This window comes from Aotus nancymaae, unplaced genomic scaffold, assembly GCF_030222135.1.
Source record: "Aotus nancymaae isolate 86718 unplaced genomic scaffold, 86718_ANA_hifiasm-v0.15.2.pri h1tg000057l, whole genome shotgun sequence".
NCBI classification, from domain to species: domain Eukaryota; kingdom Metazoa; phylum Chordata; class Mammalia; order Primates; family Aotidae; genus Aotus; species Aotus nancymaae.
In genome coordinates this window covers 26,866,728-26,890,315 of record NW_026988471.1, presented here as the reverse complement: position 1 = coordinate 26,890,315, position 23,588 = coordinate 26,866,728, and the positions used below count along the sequence as shown (strand labels likewise).

The window sequence follows — 23,588 nt, the reverse complement described above, 5'->3', positions numbered from 1 at the left end:
TAATCATATGTATGCTTGCATATCCCATATCCTTACATATAAATATATATTAAATATTAATATATTATAATAAATATATCAAAAGTCTTAAAACTTCTTGGCCCAATAATTAAAATTTTGCTGACACATAGAAATATATGCATCCATATGGGCACATTTTATTTTATGGTCCCAGAGAAAGACCTCCAAATAATGAATCTGGCATTCATCCAATAAAAAAGCGAGGATGCTGCCCGATAACACTACAGTGAAGCTCAGTCATTGACAACTCCACCCATGCACAAAGGGCTTTAAGTTTACATGTTAGATAGAGATGCATTCCTTAACAGACATCCACAGCCAAGAATCATCGGTCTGAGGAAAGTCATCAACATGAAAGACAGAGGGTAAAACAGAGACAATGCAAGGTATAGAAGAATTTTTTTAAGCTATAACTAATATCCTTATAAAAATAAGGGAAAATACTACATTCATGAAACTATGACAATATGTCTGTCTGTTGGGCAGACTTCTGTACCTGCCCAAATTATCAATCAAATTTAAAACTAGACATTTTCAGACTTTCAAGAACTCAAAAAATGTATCTCCTTTTCTCCTTTTCTTAGGCTGCTAGTGGAATATATGCTCCAACAAAGCAAGAAGGTAAAACAAGAAAATAAGTGAATCAATACAGGAAGAGAAGACCTAAAATAATAGCTGTATGGCAGACCTAGAGATCAATCAATACAATTAAAGCAGTTCTTCCATCAATCTTCCCCATTTCTGCAAATGATATGACCATCTTCCCACTTACTCAAACTAAGAAACAAAAAGTCATTCTTGATTGCGTTTCAAATTCCAAATTCAAAATCCTCATGATTTTCTAAATAGCTTCTTAATTTATTCACTTCTTTCCATTTCCATTGCCATCATCATGTTCTAAGACTCTATCATTTCTTACCTGGTCCACTATAATGGCCAGTTAACTAGTATACCTTACCTTGCACAAGCCATTTGCTCTATAACAACTAGTGATTATATTTTAAAATATAAATAAGATCATGTCACTTTGCTTCTGAAAATTCTTCAACAGCTTCTGAGTTCACCCAGAATAAAAAGCAAGCTTTCAGGGCAAGCATGGTGGCTCACAAATGTAAAACCCAGCACTTTGGGAGGCTGGGGCGGGTGATCACCTTGAGGTCAGGAGTTCAAGTCCAGCCTGACAAACATGGAGAAACCACATCTCTACTAAAAATACAAAATTAACTGGGCGTGGTGGTGCATGCCTGTAATCCCAGCTACTCAGGAGGCTGAGGCAGGAGAATCACTTGAACCCAGGAGGTGGAGGTTGCAGTGAGCTGAGATTGCACCACTGTATTCCAGCCTGGGCAACAAGAGTGAAACTCCATCTCAAAAAATAATAATAATAAAATAAGTAAAAAGCAAGCTTTCCCTCTCACACTCTCTTACTACATTCCAATCACAACTGGCTTTGCAGATCCTTGAACATACAAAGCTTTCTCCTGCCTGTGCACGGAAAAATTATTTCCTTTTTACATCAAATCTCCCAGCACTTACACTGAAGTACAGCAGTCCCCTCTTATCCATGGTTTTGCTTTCTGTGGTTTCAGTTACCCTCGGTCAAGAAAAAGCAATATTTGGTCTGAAAATATTAAATGGAAAATTCCAGAAACAATTCCTAAGTTTTAAATTGCATGCTGTTCTGAGATTGTTCTCACACCTTCCAGCTCTGTCCTGCCTAGGACATGACTCATCCCTCTGTCCAGCATAGTCGTCTACACTACCCACCCGTTAGTCACTTAGTTGCTGTCTTGGTGATCAAACCAACTGTCATGGTACAGCAGTGCTTGACTTCAAGTAATCTTTATTTTACTTAATAAATCACTTCAGGAAAGCACAAGAGTAGTGACGCTGGCAATTTAGACACACTAACGACAAGCCATAAAGTGCTTCCTTTAAGAGAAGAAGTAAAAGTTCTTGATTTAATAAGGAAAGAAAAAAAATCACATGTTGATGTTGCTAAGATCTAACATAAGAACAAATCTTCTATCCACGAAATTGTGAAGAAGGAAAAAGAAATTTGTGCTAGTTTTGCTTTGCACCTCAAATTGCAAAAATAACAGCCACAGTGTATGCTAAGTACTCAGTTAAGATAGAAAAGGCATTAAATTTGTGGGTAGAAGACACCGACATAAATGCATTCAGACTGACAGCAACAGAATTCCATCAGAGATTTCAGGCATCCACTGAGGTGGGGGGGGTCTTGAAACATATCCCCTAATGATAAGGGGGGGACTACTATATTCATCTATTTCATGATTCAACTTAAATGTCACTTCCTCAGAGAGAGCCTCTTTAACCTTGAATTCTCAATTTGCCCCTCATCAGGGTAATTTCCCTTCATTTCTCTTTCTCAATTAATTAAAAAGGGGACTTTTTTTGTTAACTAAATTATGGTATGTTTCCTAATGAAATGGTATACAACTATTTAAATGAGGTTACAAAAAAGTATGTAGAGCATAGGGTTAATAAAGACAATTTTTAAGAATTAAAACAAGATGGAAGAGGAGAATTTGTCCTACTGGCTATCATGACATTTCATAAGACTATAATATTTAAGAAAGTGTGGAATTGGCACAGGGACAATGAGGCTGACTGACCAGAACAGAAAGTCTAGCAACAGGCCCATGTGTGATATAAACTTCACATACATGAGCAAGGATGGCCTTCTCAATAAATGAGGCAGGGTCAATTAATTATCCATATGGTGGGGGGTTGGGGGGGACTATATCCCTATCTCACTCCATATAATAGAAAAAATAAATTTCTATTTAAAGAACAAAAAAGGAAACGGGAAAACTTTAAAATTCTTAAAGATATGTGACTTTTGGATAGGCCCAGATTTCTTACAACTCTCTCTTTCTGTCACATACACACACACAAACACACAGACGCATACACACACACACGTACATGTGCACACAGGCACATACATTCAAATCTAAAAAAGAAAATACTGTTGAATGTAACTTCATCAAAATCAAAAGTCTTGGACATTAGGAGCACTAAAATAATAATATATGCCACAGACTTTGTGCAGATATTTGTAATACATGTAATTACCAAAAGTAAGTATCCAAAATATATAAAGAATGCTTTAAAATCTATAGAAATATACAAACAATCCACTTAAAAGATGAATAAGGATATCCCAAAGGAAGAAATCTGAATTGCCAATAATCACATTAAAAGACTTCATGGCATGGCGAGGTGGCTCACACCTATAATCCCAGCGCTTTTGGGAGGCCGAGACGAGCAGATCACAAGCTCAGGAGATCGACACCATCCTGGCCAACATGGTGAAACCTCATCTCTACTAAAATAAAAAAAATTACCCGGGCGTGATGGTACCCACCTGTAGTCCCAGCTACTTAGGAGGCTGAGGCAGGAGAACTGCTTGAAACAGGGAGGCAGAGATTGCAGTGGGACAAGATTGCTCCACTGCACTGCACTCTGGCCTGGTGACAGAGTGAGCCTCTGTCTCAACAACAACAAACAAAAAGAAAATAATTTTCACCACACTAGCAATCACAGAAATACAAATTAAAACCATAATGAGATACCAGGTCATACCTCATCAGCTTGCCAAAAATATAAGTCTGACGATATCAAGTACTGGTGAGGCTACAAAATAGTAGAAACTCATTTCTGATGGAAGGAAATTGATACAATCTGGCAATATCTAATAAAACAGAAGATGCATACATCTTAAGAGCTAGTAATTCTATTTCTAGGAATACACCTTTGATTTGTAGCTTTCAAATTTTTTGGCCATCAAAACATATTTTTCATTATGACCCAGTATATACATACTCACTTATTTAACTGAAACAAAAATTCACAAAACAGTGCTTATTCTTACCGTGTGTGACACATTTTGAGAGTTTCCATTTTGTTCTCATTCATTTTTTTCAATGTTGGGGTGACTCATTCAATTAATTTTACAACCACTAATGGGTAAATACACTCAGTTCAAAAAACTGTCCCAGAAAATATTCTCATACATATTTTCTTGTGCACATGTGAGAGAAAGTTCACTGTGGCACTCTTTGTCAAAAAAATAATTTAAACAACATAACTGTCAATCAGTAGAAGAATGAATAATAAAATTAAGGACATATTCATACAATGGAATACAAAATAGCAGCACAAAGTCGTAAATACCAACACAGAAAAATCTAACTAACTTCATACTAAGCAAAACGGTCAAGATGCAGATGAATATATATAGTATATCATTTGTACAAATTTTTTAAGCATGCAAAATAATATTGTTGAGAAATATATTAATATATAATGAATACATAAAGTATGAAGACAGGCATGAGGAAAAGGGGGAACGAGAACAGGGAAAAGTACAGAAAAGCCAAGTGAACAACTAGATCTAAATTATTTAAAAACTGCCCATCTTCAGATAAGATCGTGTGCGATCAGGGTGGTATGGCCATACACAAAAATTAAACTATTGCCTCCCAGGGCAGCAGCTTCCTTTAAGACACAGGCTAAAGATTCAGACTGACAGCTAGAGAGACTCATGCAGCCAAACTGAGATCAGTCTTCAAAGCTTACAGCATTCATCCTTTAAAACTGTTCTATTTAGTAATCAAGTACTTACACTGAGTATCTATTTTTAACTAAGTAATGAAATTCAGAACATGGACAAAAAAAAGCAATAGGTAGTTGTGGGCGGATGAGATGTCACAGCAGATGCCCCAAACACAGCCATGTGCCAGTAAGGTTGAGTCACTGCAAAATGCTGAAAAAAGATACTGAGGCTCAGCTGCCACAGGTTGCAGTGAGCCCTCTCTTCTTTCCTCACTGTTGTGTTTGCCAGGCATCGTTCCAGTATGCTGAACAGACACTTAGACATCTTCAAGATTAGAAAAATCACTAAAAATGACAAAATATGCCATCTTACAAATAACACATGCCTGTGATCAAATTAACACAGAGCAAAGAACTAATAAACATTCAGTAAGCTCACAGAATAATTCTCTAAAACTAATAATCTGATCCCTTCACATCTCAGTCTATATTTTACCTACAAGAGAAAATCCAGTATTGTATAATACACTTTACTATAATTTCAAAAATGTCAACTCATTTCAGGGAATGTCATTAAAAAGAATTATGCATAACAGAATGTAAGCAATACACTATCAGGCCAATAAAAATCCTTACAAATCACAAGAACAAACCATTCTGATCCCCAAAACAAGCAGTTTCTCAAGAACAACATCTAACTCATTCATTCATCCATTCAAATCCTAGTTACTATATTACATGTGAAAAGTACCAAGATAAACCTTAAGGAGATATAAAAATAAATTAAACAAGAACTTGTCCCTTAAGATACTGATGGCCTAGCAATGGAGTTTAGAAACATATATAGGCTTAAGTAAGGTAGAAAAATCTAGGTACCATAAGAGAAATATATATGAACTGCTATTTAGAAAAAAAAGAAAAAGAAAGAGAAATCTTGCTTTGATTAGGTTCTTGCCTGTTTCACCAAACAGATCTAGAATACAGATACTTAGACCTCATCTCTTCCAGGGCAAGTGGCTACATATAATAACAAAACTGGTTCTTGTGGCCTTTAGAAATTCTTTCCTCATTTTATACCTTTTATACATACTGTGTCCTATAAAGTACACCTCTTTGAGTTAATAGGAATTAGACATGTCAATTCTGATTCTCATAACTGTGTCTGCTGAAGATCTAAAAGAAAGGGAAATCCCAAAAGTGACGCACCAAAAAGAAGCCATCCTTTTCCCTAACTTTATCACTGTTTTGTTACAGAAAGGAGAAATTCACACTTCAGCTAATGGAAAGATTGAAGAAGAAATTGTTAATGAACTTCTAAAGAACTTCCCTGAATCTTTCAGACAAGTACTATATAAAAGGTATCAATAATGTTCCAGATTAGCAAGGTTTTTCACATCATTTTATGAATGTATATAGACGTATTTTCATTTCATTTTTAAAGCTAAAGAAAGTAAATTCCATACATATTAAATGTCATTAAATGCCATTTCACATATTTTTCAGACAGTTAGTCCAGAAAAAGCTAGGACTAGGCCAGGCATGATGGCTCATGCCTGTAATTCCAGCACTTTGGGAGGCCGAGGTAGGTGGATCACCTGAGGTCAGAAGTTTGAGACCAGACTGGCCAACATGGTAAAACCCCATCTCTACTAAAAATACAAAAATTAGCCAGGCATGGTGGTGGGTGCCTGCAGTCCCAGGTACTCTGGAGGCTGAGGCAGGAGAGTCGCTTGAACCCAGAAGGCAGAGGTTGCAGTGAGCCGAGAACATGCCATTGCACTTCAGCCTGGGCAACAAGAGCGAAACTATGTCTCAAAAAAAAGGCTTAGGACTAGTGGATTCATTTAAAATTTGTCATTGAATCCCACCATTTGCTCTTAAATCTTCAACTAAACATTCCGGAATTTGAGAGTACCCAAAAGAGAATCTGTGAAAAAGAACCAACACGACTTTATGCTGATAAACGCAACTGGTCTCTCAGAATACTGATACAAAGAATAAGAATTTCAGGTTGATATCGCCTTACATATACCAGTCACCAGTCAACAGTCAACTAGCCATCAGGCCCCTGTCAGGTCTTCAGTACCTCTGAAAAGAATGTCTGTGACATGCTAAAAAAGAAATATTTATTTCGACGTCCTATATATTCAGGTCAATGAACATTCCTGGTTGATGAATTGGTTTTACTTTTTTTCTTTATTTTCTTTTTAAGAGATGGGGTCTAGCTATGTTGCCTAAGCTGGTCTCAAACTCCTGGGCTTAAGTAAGCCACCTGTCTCAGCCTCCCAAGGAGCTGGGACTACAGGCATACACCACTATGTCCAGCTCAGCTTTTTTTTGTTTTTGTTTTTATGACAGCTTTACTAAGACATAATTTATATACCATAAAATCACTGTAAAGTATGCAATCTGATCATTCTTCATAATCCCAAAGCTATGCAACCATCACCACTATCTAATTTTACAACATTTTTGTTACTCCAAAAAAGAAATCCCACAATTAAGCAGTCACTTCTGATTTCCCCAGCCTTCGGCACCCACTAATTTACTTTCTGTCTATGAATTAGCCTATTCTGGACATGTCAGATAAATAAAATCATATACTAAGTGACCTTTTGTAATAAGCTTCTCTCACTTAGCACAGGTTCTTCTCTCACTTAACAAGGTTCATCATGTTGTACTATGAATCAGTATTTCATTATTTTGTGGTGAAATAATAATCTATTTTTGATATGCCAAATTTGTTTATCCATTCATCAGTTGATGGACATTTGAGTTGTATTTCTAGGACTTTTGACCTGCAAAAACCTTAGTCATCTAATCTGATCTTTCATTTTATGGATAAAAAATTGAGATCCAGAGAGAAAATGGAAACTGCCTCTGGCTACACAGACTTAAGACTGTCAATGGACATCTGAAATGCCTTCTTTTCTCCAAGTTCACCCCATTCCAATAAAAGAAGAAAATGCTTACTGTATTTGTTTCTAGCAGTGAAACTCAAGATAGGATAGGTGAGGTGGGAAGGAAAAGAAAATAATAGGATTAGGCACAATCTTGTTGAACCAAAGAAACTTACGAAAAGACCAACAGTTTTAAACCTTCAAAAACACAGGGAAAAAAAAAAGAGAGATGAGCACAATGCAGACATAAAGATGTTATTTTTAATTAGAGAAGAAAAGAAACATGAAAGTATGGGAAAACCTGAAAAGTTACTTTGAAATATCCAGTGATCCATTTGAAAATCTTTTTATTCTCAGACCCAGAAGAAAAATACAGATTTAAAGATCGCAGAATGAGGAAACCAAAGTCAAAACAACAAACTGAGAAGAAATGAGCACAGTAAAGGAAGTACCTCACTCTACTTTTTGCAGGCCAAAAATTACAGTAAGGGCAACTGGAAAATACCCTCTTGAGATCTGATCTTGATGACTTCAATTAGAGATGGAATCCAACTAAAGAAAGCATTTTATAATTTAGGAGGCTCTGATCTGTATCTAGATGGTCTATGATAATGTGGGAAATTCAGTCTGAATGAATCCTATATATTAGTCTCCATTTCACAATCCTCACTTCCTACCACCATTTATAAGCTGGGGAAGTCTGTATGAGCACCAGGCCTCTACTTGACTAAATGGCAAAACTTCTAAACCAGTAAAAAAAAAAAAAAAAAAAAAAAGTCACTTTCTGATACCCGGCTTATCTAAGGATGAGAGTTAATTTATAAATCCCCTAATGTATAAAGTTAACTTTTAGAAGGAAAAAAAGTTAAAATGTTTTTACCAACTCCACCAGAGTTCTTTCTACCAAATTCTCTTGCCTCCACAAAAAATGAGTTAACCTAACACTAGCAAAATGGCTAGCAAATAGTAAATGGCTCCATAAATATTTGATTAGTAAAACTAAGGATAATATCAGATGTTTTCAAAAGCATGCTACTATTCCAAGGAAGTGTCTTAGTTTTTTTATCTTACTACTAAAGAACATAAGTCAGTATTCTTATACCCAAGTCTTTAGCTTAGTCAAACAACAGCAAGATGTGTAAATGGCAAAAGGCAAAAGAGTCTAACAAGGAGAAAGCTAAAAGAGAATCAAGAATACAACATTTCTGCTTTCACTGCTGCTGCTGCTAACACCCCTCCAAATCCACGACTGTATGCTTGGCTCAGAGTCCATCCCATCACCCAATGATCCCACAGCAACCTCATGGCACTGCCATTAATGAAGACACACAAGGGTACCATTCACTGTGACAAGACAATGACATGCACATTGCTTTGCCTCCTGCCAGACTATGGGATGCAGAGAGGGCGTGGACTGAGGACCTTGAAAAATCAGCTTCATGTGACATCATGATGGACATGTGTAACAAGTATGACCCACAGAGACACTGATATGACCATCACCAGATGTCTTTCACAGAGACCATGAGCTCCCTGTCACCTGGGAAGCAACAGCAGACCCAGCTGAGCAGTGCAGACCCAGCTGGGCACACACTGTTCCAGACCCAGCTGGGCACAAGTTGCTGGCTCAGTTGCTGGAGCCTAGTGAAGAGGACAATACGGTGGGCATCCTCTATGACATGTATGAGTACATCATGGAGGAGGTGGGCACAATAGATAATGGGACCTACCAGTGGAAGAAGGGGGAACTTTGACATGCACTAGCCACTAGCCTGAGTGCCTGCTCAACTTAATCCCACCTGGAACCAGCCCAACCAAGGTAGGGTTCAAGTGTGTAATGGATCTAACTCTTAGAGAAGAGTTTCTGCAGAGACTAAGCTTCTATCAGCACATCTGGCTGCCAGCCTGGGGTCTAGGGCCCTGGCCTGAAAAAGCAGACACCCTTGAAAGGGGCAACTCTACCATCTGGAATCTAAGCTGCCCCTACCCCAGCCATCATCTTTGTTATCTACACTGACCAGACTAGACAATAGTAGTACAGTGTGTGCCCAAGGAGCCCCACTAATTCTAAAGCTGACTGCCCCTGCCCAAGCCATGGTGGGTTCTTCATGAGGAGGCCCTGGACCAGGTCAGTGAGATTCCTGGCTGCATCTTGGTCCATACCAACAGCTTCATTTGTGAATGTCATATCCAAGAGGGTACCTTGAGCACGGCCTGTGCAAACTTGCCCTAGTGCCCAATACCTTTGCTTCCCACAAATCTCATAGTCCAATTAAATGTCTTCCATCTTTAAAAAAAAAAGGCAATATTTCTAGTAAGAAAGTACTGAGAAATGATGGGGATATGTCAAACGGACAAAAAAGCCACTTGATAGAACTCCCAATGACAAAAAGCTGGAACAACTGAGCAGCCAAATAAATGATAATATTTGATTTACAACCCACAGAGAAAAATAAATACCTAAAAATTAATACTGGCATTAGTAAATAACTAAATAAAATAAATAACTGAAGGAGAAAGAAGAGTGTTTCTTTATAGTAGAATTCAAATTAATAAATGGGGAGAAATGAGAAAATGCACTGTTATACAAGCACCAGAGGAGTAACAGTTATAGGCAAGAACCATCCATGGATGCTGAAATTAATGGACAAAAGTATGATGAGAAACCAGATATTTGCAAAGTCCAAAAGCATCACTCAGCAAAATACAGTTCTTAACTAATTACAAGGAGAAAAATCAGTTAACTTTACAGTGATCACTTAACCAAGTTATCAAAGTTAACTTAGCAGTAAAAAGGCATATGGACATCATATATTCCCTGATCTGATGGTACAACCACACATCTGTACTATACTTGGGAAAAAACATATTTCTCATTCTACTGAAAAGGGAACATTAGACAAACCCATATGGATGCACATTTTACAAAATAAGTAGCCAGTGCTCTTTAAAAGTGTCAAGGTCATGACAGGCAAAGAAAAACTAAGGAATGTCACTGTTGGGGAGACTAAGGAGACATGATGATTGAACCCTGGAACAAAAAGGGCATTAATGGGAAAACTGGAAAAATTCAAATAAGACCTGTAGAACAAATTAACAACATTATAACAATGCCAATTTTCTATAGTATTTTTGTAACTTTTTGTAAATCTAAGTTTGTTTCAGGAAAAGAAAATCTGTTTCTTAATGTAACATTTCTAGGTGTGAGATCTTGCTGTTTCAACCCCATTTGAGAAATGACCCATTTTGGCTAGCTATTATAATTTTCATATTAAGAGAGTTTACCAAATGATAATCAGATTCAGAATATGTTTGTTGCCAGACTGCAGCAAACATAATAAGAAAACAAGTCAATGAATGAAAAACACTTCTAAAACTTACGACATGCTCTTCCCAAAGAGATAAACCAGAAAAAAGACATGAACATTCTGGTCATAAAACAATGGCCCACAACACAAATGAAATGAAACATAAAATGTCAAGAATTGAATAAAACCTTCTGAATCAACATATGATGAGATGATGATTTGGTGGGTTTCTGTGGTGGCTAATTTTTATGAATCTGGTAAGGAGGGACTATCATTAGGTAAAGATTGAAGTGGTTCTGGGACATACACTGAATTCATACTGGTACATACCCAGATTTCAAGTCAGTTATCCTCAAACAGTTTGTAGCATCCAGTCCCACTTTTCCATTCCGGACCACGCTAGATATGAAAGGGGAGAGCATTGGAGAAATTCGGTTCAAGGCCACTTCTGGGGACATTTTAACTTGACTTGTAAATCACCACTGAAAGCAGAAAAAGGAAAGAATGATGGTCAGAGTTTACAAATGAACTAGACAACACACTTCCTGAAAACTAAGCAACACACAGGAGCTTCTCTTGCATGAATAAATACTTCATTTCCCATCTCTAGAGCAGACTCTTCCAATGATCCTCCAGAAAAAACCACCTGACTGCTGCTCAGCTGCTCAGGATAGGGACTACACCACTGCTTTTCAGGAACAGAAGGAACCCCTGAAATACAATTCCCTCTTCCTTCCCAAAGCTGATTTTCCACTGTCACACTCTACTTAAAATGGTCCCACTCTGTCTCACAACTGGCTCATTCTACTTTATTTGAGTCCAAGAAGCCTTTGCTAACAACCCTCTGTCCCAACACAAAAACACACACATCACTGGGTTAGCAATCTCTCCCTGTGTGTCCCCACAAGGAGTAAAAGCTTGATGGATAATACCATATAAAACTCTACAGGCCAGGCGCGGTAGCTCACACCTGTAATCCCAGCATTTTGGGAGGCCAAGGCAGGAGGATCACCTGAGGTCGAGAGTTCAATACCAGCCTGACCAACATGAAGAAACACCATCTCTACTTAAAAAAAAAAAAAAAAAAAAGGCCGGGCGCGGTGGCTCAAGCCTGTAATCCCAGCACTTTGGGAGGCCGAGTCGGGTGGATCACGAGGTCAAGAGATCGAGACCATCCTGGTCAACATGGTGAAACCCCGTCTCCACTAATACAAAAAATTAGCTGGGCATGGTGGCGCATGCCTGTAATCCCAGCTACTCAGGAGGCTGAGGCAGGAGAATTGCCTGAACCCAGGAGGCGGAGGTTGCGGTGAGCCGAGATCGTGCCATTGCACTCCAGCCTGGGTATCAAGAGCTAAACTCCGTCTCAAAAAAAAAAAAAAAAAAATCAGCCAGGCATAGTGGTGCATGCCTATAATCCCAGCTACTCTGGAGGCTGAGTCAGGAGAATCACTTGAACCTGGGAGGTGGAGGTTGCATTGAGCCAAGATTGTGCCACTGCACTTCAGCCTGGGCAACAAGAATGAAACTCCATCTCAAAAAAGAAAAAAAAAGGAAAAAAAAACAACAACTCTACAATAAGCTAACCTGCTTGCAGCTATTACTTACTAGAAATTATTTACTGATATACCTTTCTTAATAACCTTTCCATCCACATTGTAGTCTGTTTACGTGATCCCTTTCCTGCAGGGACTATGTTTTGAATGCCTAGAGTTTAACAAAAATACCTGGCATATGCTAAACACTCAAAATTTATTAAACTTTTTTTAAATAAATAAATGAGTAAGCGGACAAAGGTTAGAGAAATATTTCAGTATGGAAAGAAGATAATGTGCCCCCCCCAAAATTTGGTAGGGTAACAGATATAACAAAATCCAAGGAATAGATATAGCAAAAATCTACTTGACAATTTAATTATGAAAACATACACCTATGCAGCTATCAAGCAACACAGACTAACGTGGATCTTAAAGTATTTGACTTTGAGGCACTAAATCCTTACACTTAAAACCACAAAAAGTAGAACTGATACATCATATCTAAATTATCTGGAAACTCATGGGGCTGGAGGAGGGAGTATAGGAATTCTTCTTAATAGATTTCTAAATGAAAGCCTCTTCCTTCAGAGGAATAAGTCAATTCAAATGATCGTTTCCTTCCTCAATTTTAAAGAATAATGCCACATCAAAAGAAAATTAATTTCCAGCAAGTTACCAGTAAATGATGTTCTGGTTCTAGTTTTCATACATTATACCACATGAAAACTTACAAGTCCCTGCTAAAATAAATGTTGAAAAGTGAACCTGTTTCAGTTTATTCTTTCAGATAGTAATAAAGGGAAGGACTAGAGTGATATTTCAAAAAATAAAAACGCTTTGACCCTATATAGTTATGACACCCAGAAGTATCTTCGAGATTAACACCTTTATACTTAAACTTCAGCTCCCAAAGCATCCTTTCTGTAAAATATAAAACAAGCTCTTCTTAACAGATGACCCCCCGACTATTCTCTCATTCAAAGACTAAACATCAAACACTGTACTATCAATCATAAAAATCATGTACTTTTAAATCATTTTATTACTTATAAGGACGATCCATATACATTATTGCAGTTGATCTTCACAAGCCTGGGGTAGTAAAGAAAGTATTTTAATTCCCATTTTGCAGATGATATGGGTAATTATTATAATTTGATTGTGAAAAGTGTACTAATCCACATCATAATTTTGAAGCCTATTTTTTTCTATTCTTCAACATTTCCACCTTCATTTCTATGTCACAATTCTTGAAGGGATGCTTATCAAAATCATATGCTAAGCTCAAATATACCCATCTTTTAAAAAAGCAAAGGGGTCTCACCTATATTACAAAATTGTTCTTCTGTGTTTTTTTCCCACAGTACCTATTATTATTTTGTCTGTTTCTACAAAAGAAGGAAACAGAACCAACATATTCTAAACATCTACCCACTATCAGACATTATATTACTCATCTCTATCTGTAATTTCATTTACCTCCCCACAACTCTGTTCCCTGAGAACAAAAATTGTTCCCATTTGACAAATGGAAGCTAAAGAAAACTTGACATATAGAAAATTAAAGCTCAGCAAAATAAACTAACTTGTTCAACGTTGGAAGCAAGAAGATCAGGATTCGAATCCAGATTTTCCAAGTCTACTACATCCATCTTCCTCTCAAATATTGATAACTTCAATCACCAAAGAGAAAAACATCCCTGTGATTTTTTAAACTGTATATCTTATAAAATTTGAACAGACAAAAAGTAGTGAATTTAAACAAATTACTGCTTTATCACTAGAAACAAACTGGACTATTGCTGGCCTACTGATGAAACTGGGCTGAGTGAATCACTAGTCAAATGTTCAAGGGAACAACCTCGCTTGAAACAAGGTTACTTGAAACAACACTTGAAAAGTGATAACAATCCATTCTAATTCAGCAACTGTCGTGACTTTAGGATGACACCTTAGGGAATGAATTCTCTTTATTTACAGGGGGAAAAAATTCTCTTTATTATTTATTTTTTGACAGTGCAAAGTTTCAAGCAGTATTAAAATCAATTTCAACCACGAGGAGGTGTGACTTCTCTAAAAAAAAGTTGGGGGGGGTGGTAAGGAATACAATGACTACAAAATCAGAGGTCACTTAGCCAAAAACACCGGTCCTTTGGTGCAGTGAACCAGGTACATGGACAGTGGTCACCACCAGTAGTAACTCCTACGCATGGCAGCACTATAATACACCCCAGATATGCAAATATTTACGGTGGTCAGAGTCTCCTGAATGCTGCTTCTGCAATTTGTATTTCCTGATTTTGACGTATTGCAAAAGGAAAATGCAAAATTACAATTTTTGCAAGGGGCTGCTACCCCAAAATAAAGTTACATAAGGTCCTTTGATGGGAGGCCTGGGGAATACAAAGACGTCTAAAGCACCATTCAGGTTCTTGCAATTAAAATGAGATGACAAACACGGAAACATGTGCCCTGCTGACGTCATGGAACGGAAAGAGGTGGCATCCTGCTGCGTCACGTCAACGTCATGAAGCGCACGAGGGAAGTTACACTGGGGAAGCAATTTCCCCAAGGGGCAACATTCGAGAAAAACAAGTTACCTCAGACCCGAAGAATGACCACCCTACTCTAGGGGACGTCTTAAAAGGGACACTCTCCCCTCTCCCAAACTGTATGATTCCCCTCATCAGGCAATAAGGAACTAATACTAGGGCTTTACAGGGACTACGGGATGAGCCAGATATGGAGAAAGAGACGCCTCTGGCCTTGGGGGCTCGTTCTTGAGGGGATCAGCGTGATGGGGATGAGAAGGGCATCTTTGGAACAGGGGCCTTCCCCATAGGAAGAGGAGTCAAGTCCTCTGGCCATATTTAAACCACGGTTTTCCACGCCACCTGTGCGACTCGGGATCCAACCTCCCCGCACCAGCCCCAGTCCAGGTACCTGGAACTTAGTCCGATCGGTAACCGGCGACTACGTGGGGTACAGGTACCCGAGCGCGCCCCCGACCGACGCACCGACCTGCGCGCGCGCCGCGGGCCGGATGCGTGCGCACTCCCCGGACGTCCCGCCCCGCCCCCTCTGCGCCCTGGAGTAGGGCGGCGTGCGCGCCTCCGCGTCGCGCGGAGCCGGGCACTCGGAAAGGCGTCCCCGCGGTGCCTGACAGTTCCGTCCTCAGCGCCTTCCCCGTGCGTGGCGAAGAGCGCGGAGTCTCGCCATATCAGAAGGGCTCTGTTACGTGAGGCTGTGAACGGAGACTATTCCGGGAAGAAGAAGGGTACTTGGTGGGCGGGGTAATTTCGGGCAGTCAGGTGGGCGACCCGCGTAGGCGTCTGAAAGGCCCGCGTCGTTAGGGAGGGCAGGAGCGGCGTCTCTGGTTACTGGATCGGGCAAAGGGCAGAGGTCAGCGTCCAGGTTGGACAGCAGCATCTTTCAGCGATGGCGGCGTCTGGGGAACCCCGGAAGCAGTGGCAGGAGGAGGTGGCGGCGGTGGTAGTGGTGGGCTCCTGCATGACCGACCTGGTCAGGTTAGTCCGGGGCCAGTACTCAGTCTGCGGCTCGGGGGAGGAGTAGAGCCGTGCGCTGTGCGCCCAGCGGAGCTCTTGGGCGCTGGGTCTCCAGGGATGGACAGTGCTAGCTTTGAGTATGAGCTGCAGGTTTTCGCAGCCCTCAGCCTGCCTTCCCGGCGTGGAAGAATTTGAGTCTGTAAAGGTAAATGTCAGGGGAGAGGACATAGAGGCCAGGGTTTAGTGAAAGCTCTAACATTACTGAAAGCGCCCCCCAAAAGACCTACCCTCCAAAGACTTGTGCCCCCAAAGACCTTTCTTGGCCTGGCTGCTGAGCCTTTCGCCAAACGAGCCAGGGGACTTTGCCCATGTCATTTTACCTCCGAGAATGTGCCTACCTCACAGGGATGTTGTGAGGACTAAATGAAGTAAAGTGTTTTGTCAAGGGTAACATTATCCAAATTGGGTATTATTCGTCTGAGCTTACTGTATAAAATAATGAATCGAACAGAAGTCAAAAAGACTGTCACCTTTCACCATGTTGATTGTTGGCATTACTGCTGTATTTTCTATTTACAGCATATTTTTCAGCAAGCCAAGTATGAATCAAAATGAGAACAAACAATATTTACAACCACTAAAAACTATGACCAAATTGCGATAGAAAATATGCCAAATAAAGATTGTTAGGTCAATAAGACTGAGTAGACAGAGCCTTCTGATTTATCTTTTTTAAAATTAAGTAATGTCTGTTCATTGTAAAAGTAGTAATAAATTCAGATATTCCAAGAAAATCCTACCACTCCAGTTACTGCAATTCAGTCTTTTGACGAATATCTTTTCAGATGTAATGCTACTTTTATGTTATAAAAGTGATCATGTATACTACAGTAACACCTCATTTGTCCTGAAATGTTGCTTTTCCAAAGGGCAATAGAGAACGTGGAACTAAAGAAAAAGGCGTTGGGGCAATCAAAATAAGTCACCAAATTTGCTGCACCAAACCACCTGTATTCTACTCAGAAAATAGTTCTAGGGTCTTCATGTAACCAATTTAATCTTACCTTAAAATATTTGTAAGCTGCGTTATCAAATTTCCACTGAGATTAAAAGGTGAGAGTAGAGAGGAGCGACTGCTAGAGGCAGTTATAGTGACTGATGAAAACTTGAGGGTGAGTAGGAGACTGTGTAACAAGAAAAAGCAACAAAAGAGTTTTAAATACCAATGACCTTTATTTTTCCACAAATATTTGAACTATTTTGTCAGACGATGGGCCAAGATAAAAATACTTTCCTTTGGTGACAGAGCATAAAACTCAATCTAGTTGGAGACATTTGTTGAAGAGACTTGTACATCTTTTTCTAGAGCAAGAGTCAGTCAGCTTTTCTGTAAAGGGCCAGATAAATATTTGAGGTTTTGCAAGCCATATATGATCTAGGTCACATTTTTTAACAATATTTTTTAAATGTAAAAATTATTCTTATCTCTCAGCCTTACAAGAACAGCCTGCAAGCCGTAGTTCACAGACACCTGTGTAGAAAGAATATCACTGTGCTTACAACACAATATAGCAATGGATTTTACTCGTGATGACTCTTTTCAAGAAAAGGTTATATAGTACTTATTAAATTTTATATAAAAATAGGGCATGTATTTCACTTTAGAAATAGTTTCATCAAAAATACATGAAGTTTAGTAACATAAAGGAATAAACCTTCAGTAAACCTTTCATCTAAAATTATTCGTTCCATGGAAAATCCACCTAGCTAAATGTTTACCATGATTTTATATGTGAAGTGGCAAAAGAGCTAGAAAACCAAAGTGGGCCAGGCACAGTGGCTCATGCCTGTAATCCCAGCACTTTGGGAGGCCGAGGCAGGCGGATCACCTGAGGTCAGGAATTTGAGACCAGCCTGGCCAACAAGGTGAAACCCCATCTCTACTAAAAATACGAAAATTAGCCAGACATGGTAGGTGGCACCTGTGATCCCAGCCACTCAAGAGGCTGAGGAAGGAGAATTGCTTGAATACAGGAGGTAAAGGTTGCAGTGAGCTGAGATTGCGCCATTGCACTCTAGCCTGGACAACAAGAGTGAAACTCCAGTGTCAAAAGAAAAGAAGGAAACTAAAGTTTTCACATACATCCTACCTGAATAAAAGTTATCAGGGTTAAAATTCAGAGCCAATTCCTTGTTATCAAACTAAGAGCTTTCTGTGAAGCTTGACCATCAGATGCTAAAAATAACTATAGTACTTTGTGGGGTGGGGTAGGGGAGTGGTGTCAAAGGCCCATTTTAGCATCTATCAGGATTTTAAAATCTTATTTCAGAGCTAGAAAAATTTGGAAATTATTTATCCTTGTTTTTCAGTTTTTAGATACATAAGAAATTCCTACATTGTGGGTAACTTTTTCAACTTCTCCTCTTGCCATATTCTTTCCTTCATAAAATTTCCAAGTTTCTTCTCTTCACATTAATCATTAGTAAAAATTGTATTCCCGCATAGACTCTCTCTACTAATTCCTGCAGCTTTTCTACAAACTTTTCATGGTCTCTCATTATTTATGACTCTGAAGATCTTTACAGAAATCTGAATATAGGATTTTCATTTAAAACCCTGCATCTGGGATAAACCTGAGTGCAACTTTTCTAGTTACAGTGCGTATCGTGATTATTTTAGTTATTTACTGCCACTGTAACAAATTACAAAACAATAAATAATACAAATTTATTTTTTTACAGTTCTGGAGATCAGAAGTCTGATATGGGTTTCACTGGGCTAAAATCAAGGTGTCAGCAGGGCTGGGTCCCATTCTGGAGGCCCTAGAGGAGGATCTGTTTTCTATCCTTTTCCAGCTTCCAAAGGCTCATCGTGGCCCCTACCTCCATCTTCAAAGCCAGCAGGGGTTGGTAGGTCTTTCTCACATCACGTCACTCTGACCACCAGTCTTCTGGCTCCCTCTTCTACATTATAAGAACTCTTGTGATTACATTAGGCCCAACCAGATAATTCAGGATTATCTTGTTATTTTTTCTTTTTTTTTTGAGACAGCATCTCACTCTGTCACCCAGGCTGGAGTGCAGTGGCGCAATCTCGGCTCACTGCGACCTCTGCCTTCTGGGTTCAAGCAATTCTCCTGTCTCAGCCTCCTGAGTAGCTGGGATTATAGGCGTGCACCACCACCCCCAGCTAATTTTTATATTTTTAGTAGAGATGGGGTTTCACCATGTTGGCCAGGATGGTCTTGATCTCTTGACTTCGTGAGCCACCTGCCTCAGCCTCCCAAAGTGCTGGGATTATAGGTGTGAGCCACCGCACCCGGCCGATAATCTCTTTATTTTATGGTAGCTTATTAGCAAGCTTAATTTCCCCTTGCCATGTAACAAGGGGAAATTATATTCACAAATTCTGGGCATTCATTGTGGACATCCTTTGGGGTAGGGGAGCAGAGAGTATGTTGTTTTTGCTACCACAGTGGTTAAGCCTGAAGTAAAAAATCCTGCAATGCAGAAATCTGAGTATAGTATTTTCATTTCAAACTCTGCATCTGTGATAAACTTGGGTGCAACTTTTCTGGTTAGTACTCAGAGAATCTTTGAAGCCTATCATTCTATCCTCACATTTTACAGGTGAGATAAGGAAAAGAGCTTCAGTGACTTATTCCAAATCATACAGCCAGTGAGTGGCATAGTAAAGGCTGCTACCCAGGACTCTCAATTTTTACCTTTCTTTTTTTAATTTTTAAAATATATTCTATTTTTTATTTTTTTAAAAATAGGGTCTTACTATATTGCCCAGGCTGGTCTTGAACTCCTGGGCTCAAGCGATCCTCCTACTTGGCCTCCCAAAGTGCTAGGATTACAGGGGTGAGCCACCGTGCCTGGACCCAACCCTTATCTTTACATTGTATCATTCTACCTCTAACTCTGGCTAGTATTTATTGCCCTTTTCATCTACAGTACCTATGATAGCTTATAGTATGTACATTCATTGTTAACTTTATAAACTGATAAGGAATAACAACTAAGGATTTATAATTTTCAAGTCTAAAGATAGTATCTTTATTACTGTGCCTTATTCCTAAATTTAACTGTAACCAGCCTGGACACCCATGCCTCTTCTTTATTATCACTTCAGAAATAAAACTGCTTCAATAACTAAGCCCTTTTGGATGGCATCCAAGCCCAACTTACTTTATATATTACATTACTATGTGCCAGACACTGCTAATTCAATCAATGAATAATCTTTTTTCATTTCTAATTTCAGTCAGCTATGAATAGTAAGTCTTATGTAGTAATAATTTTTTAAAAATCATTAGCTCATACAGCCTGGCAAACAATGGAAATAATTTAATACTCACCTATATTTTTCTCATTATCCTCTTCCTTTTTGAACACTCATCTCTAAAGTTACACATTACAAAGATACAAGAAATCATGCCTGTTCTTACGAGACATAAAGTCAAAGATGCTCCAAAGACAGGTTTCCACAAAAAACCAACAATGTATGAACATTTTTAGACATTAGGGTCATAGGCCTTCATTAATCATGCTTTCATTAGTAATCCTTATTTTTTATGACATGTATCACCCATTTTTTTCAATTATTCATTCAACAAATATTTGTGGAATTTATACTATGTGCCAGGCACTTCCCAATATGCAGAGGATACAGCAGTGAAAACACAGACAAAAATCCCTGCCTCATGAAGTTTACATTCTAGCAAGACAGTATCAATAGAAATAAGTTAAATACATAGTATGTTAGATAAAAGCTAAGGAGAAAAATTAAGCACAAAAGGGGGAGGAAACAGGAAGTTTAGATTACTGGCTTCAGAAAATCTCACTCAAAAGGTCATTTAGAGTAAAGACCTAAAAGGGGAAAGAAAACAAGTCATAATCTGAGGGAAGAGCATTCCTCGAAGGCCCTATTCAGTGAAGATCATGGAGTCCAGTATGGCTGAAGAAGCAAAAAAGAGTCGGGAGAGAAATCAATGATTAAAAGACATTGAGTCATACTCTGCATGAGATGAAAAGCTATTGGAGGATTTGAGCACAGGAATGACATAATCTTATTTTGATTGTAATAAGATCCCCCCAAGGCCTATGTGAGAATAAATAGCATGAATGAAGGCAAGAACAGAAGCAGGGAGACAAATTCAGAGTCAATCCCAACGATCTAGGCAAGAAATGATGGTAGCTTGAAAGCAGTGCAAGTGGAGAGAAAGCATCTTTTGATTATATTTTGGGGTAGAGTTGACAGGATATGCTGAAGAGTAAGAGATCTGTCAAGGATTACTCTAAGTGCTATGGCCTCTGCAACTGGAAGAGGGAGTTGACCTTTACTAAAATGTAGAAGATTGTGTGCAGAGACAGTTGGGTGCCAGAGGGCTGTATCAGGAGCACAGAGTGGTCATTGAAGGGTTAAAGTACCCACTAGACATCCAACTGAAGAGGTTGAGAAGACAGTTAGATAGAAGAGTTTGGAGTTCAAAGGAGAGGTCCAGCCCGGAGATATAAATTTGAGAGTCATCAGTGTACATATGGTATTTAAAGCCATGAGACTGGATGAGATCACTGAGGGTCTGATCTCCTAGAGCACTACAACATTTAGAGGATACATTTTTTATAAAATTTACTTCCTGTCTCTCTTCCAGTCTCTCTGCAGTCCTAAAACTTGCTTTGAGACAAGCTTAATAAAAACCTATGTTTATATTTCCATGGCAATAGACTATGATGTCAACTAAAACACTTATCCTTCTACATGCTGCCAATTAAAAGTGATGGCTTGAGAGATAAGACTCACATTCACCCAAGCATCTAAATTTAATCCTGGCAAATCAGGAAATGAGTGCTTAATTTTCAAAAGGTTTAATTGGATAGTGGAATAAGTGAATTTAGAAGCTTTTTGATCCAAAATGGATGAAGCATTGGACCTAGATTACTTAAAAAGAAAAAAAAAAAAAAAGTTATGGCTAGGCACGGTGGTGGCTCAAGCCTATAATCCCAGCACTTTGAGAAGCCAGGGTGGGTGGATCACTTGAGCTCAGGAGTTCAAGACCAGCCTGGGCAACATGGCAAAAGCCCATCTCTGCAAAAAAAATACACAAATTAGTTGGGTGTGGTAGTGTGAGCCTGTAGTCCCAGCTACGAGGGGGGCTGAGGTGGGAGGATCGCTGGAGACTGGAGGTAGAGGCTACAGTGAGCCTTGATTGCACACTGCGCTCCAGCCTGGGCAACAGAGTGAGACTCTGTTGAAATTTAAAAAACAGATATACTGTACCTATAAAAGTTTATATTTATTTGACATAATACAGTACTTTCTAACTGGGACACTGGTTGCAGAGTCAAGAAACCTCTTGACTTGTCATATTTAGAACAGAGAAAACTCTTATACAGTCACATTTTCAGAAACTAAAAAAGGAATATTGATCCAAAAAGTATCATGCTTTCCCAGTATTTGAGGAATATATCCTTTATTATTCTTTCTGCTTCTTAAATTGGACTGAAAAGTTGCTTGTCAGTTGCCAATTATTTATTAAATTAGTATTTTATTAAATATAGTTCTGTTAACTGTATTCCCTAATATCCAAAGTAATCATTCATGGGAAATTGTCTATGTCCCTTTAGTGAAAATATACATTAAAAAATTATGACCGGGCACAGTGGCTCATGCCTATAACCCCAGCACTTTGGGAGGCAAAGGTGGGAGGATTGTTTGAGCCCAGGAGTTTGAAACCAGCCTGGACAACAGAGTGAGATTCTGTCTCGAAAAAGAAAAAATTCCATATGACAAAGAAAGAGCACTTGTTGTATGCTATTACAAAGCAGTCCCTTTAGCAATCCATTCCTTTCCAGCTCTCTGTGCCTTAGGCTTTTCATGTCTGTATTCTAAGGAGAATAAAGCAAGGTGGACTTTGTGATGAGTTTTGCTCTAGTATTTTGATGACTTGTTTATAATACTGAAATACTTGTAATGTGCTAAACACTAGGGCTACTGCAGTTAGGAAAACATGGTTATTGCTTGTCCTAAACCATTTTGTGCTGCCATAACAGAATACCAAAGACTGGATAATTTTTTTTACACTTTTATTTTAAGTTCAGGGATGCATGTGCAGGTTTGTTATATAGGTAAACTCATGTCATGCGGGTTTGTTGTACCCAAGTATATTATTATTATTATTATTATTATTATTATGTCACCCAGGTATTAAGCCTAGTTCTTACTAGTTATTTTTCCTGATCCTCTCCCTCCTTTCACCCTCCACTCTCAGGTAGACCCCAGTGTCTCTTGTTCCCCTCTATGTATCCATGTGTTTACATCATTTAGCTCCCACTTACAAGTGAGAACATGTAATATTTAGTTTTCTGTTCCTGTGTTAGTGTGCTAAGGATAATGGCCTCCAGCTCCACCCATGTTCCAGCAAAGGACATGATTTTGTCCTTTTTAACAGTTGTGTAGTATTCTATAGTGTATATGTACCACATTTTCTTTATTCAGCCTAGCATTGATGGGCGTTTAGGTTGATTCCATGTCTTTGCTATTGTGAGTAGTGCTGCAGTGAACATATGCATGCATGTGTCTTTGTTACAGAATTATTTATATTCCTTTGGGTACATACCCAGTAATGGGATTTCTGGGTCAAATGGTAGTTCTGTTTTTAGCTTCTTGAGGAATTGCCACCCTGATTTCCACAATGGTTGAACTAATTTACACTCCCACCAGCA

At 38.9% G+C, this 23,588-nt stretch overlaps 2 protein-coding genes across 7 annotated transcripts in view; one reads left to right on the top strand and one right to left on the bottom strand.

Moving 5' to 3' along the window:
* The window catches only part of BABAM2 (BRISC and BRCA1 A complex member 2), a 457,075-nt gene extending 441,667 nt beyond the window's left edge, over positions 1-15,408 (bottom strand). For 3 of the 4 annotated variants that reach the window (XM_064363957.1, XM_064363959.1, XM_064363960.1), the window contains exons 1-2: positions 15,295-15,408; positions 11,144-11,295 (exon numbers count right to left, since the gene is read on the bottom strand). In XM_064363957.1, coding sequence (XP_064220027.1) covers positions 11,144-11,271 — 128 coding nt within the window. In that variant the 5' untranslated portion in view covers positions 11,272-11,295; positions 15,295-15,408. Of the gene's footprint in view, positions 1-11,143; positions 11,296-13,937; positions 14,026-15,294 lie in introns of those variants that run through there. The other variant, XM_064363958.1, reaches the window with a different exon arrangement.
* The window catches only part of RBKS (ribokinase), a 115,442-nt gene continuing 106,863 nt past the window's right edge, over positions 15,010-23,588 (top strand). For all 3 annotated transcript variants that reach the window (XM_012475385.3, XM_012475382.3, XM_012475386.3), the window contains exon 1: positions 15,010-15,878. In XM_012475385.3, coding sequence (XP_012330808.1) covers positions 15,790-15,878 — 89 coding nt within the window. In that variant the 5' untranslated portion in view covers positions 15,010-15,789. The remainder of the gene's footprint in view (positions 15,879-23,588) is intronic.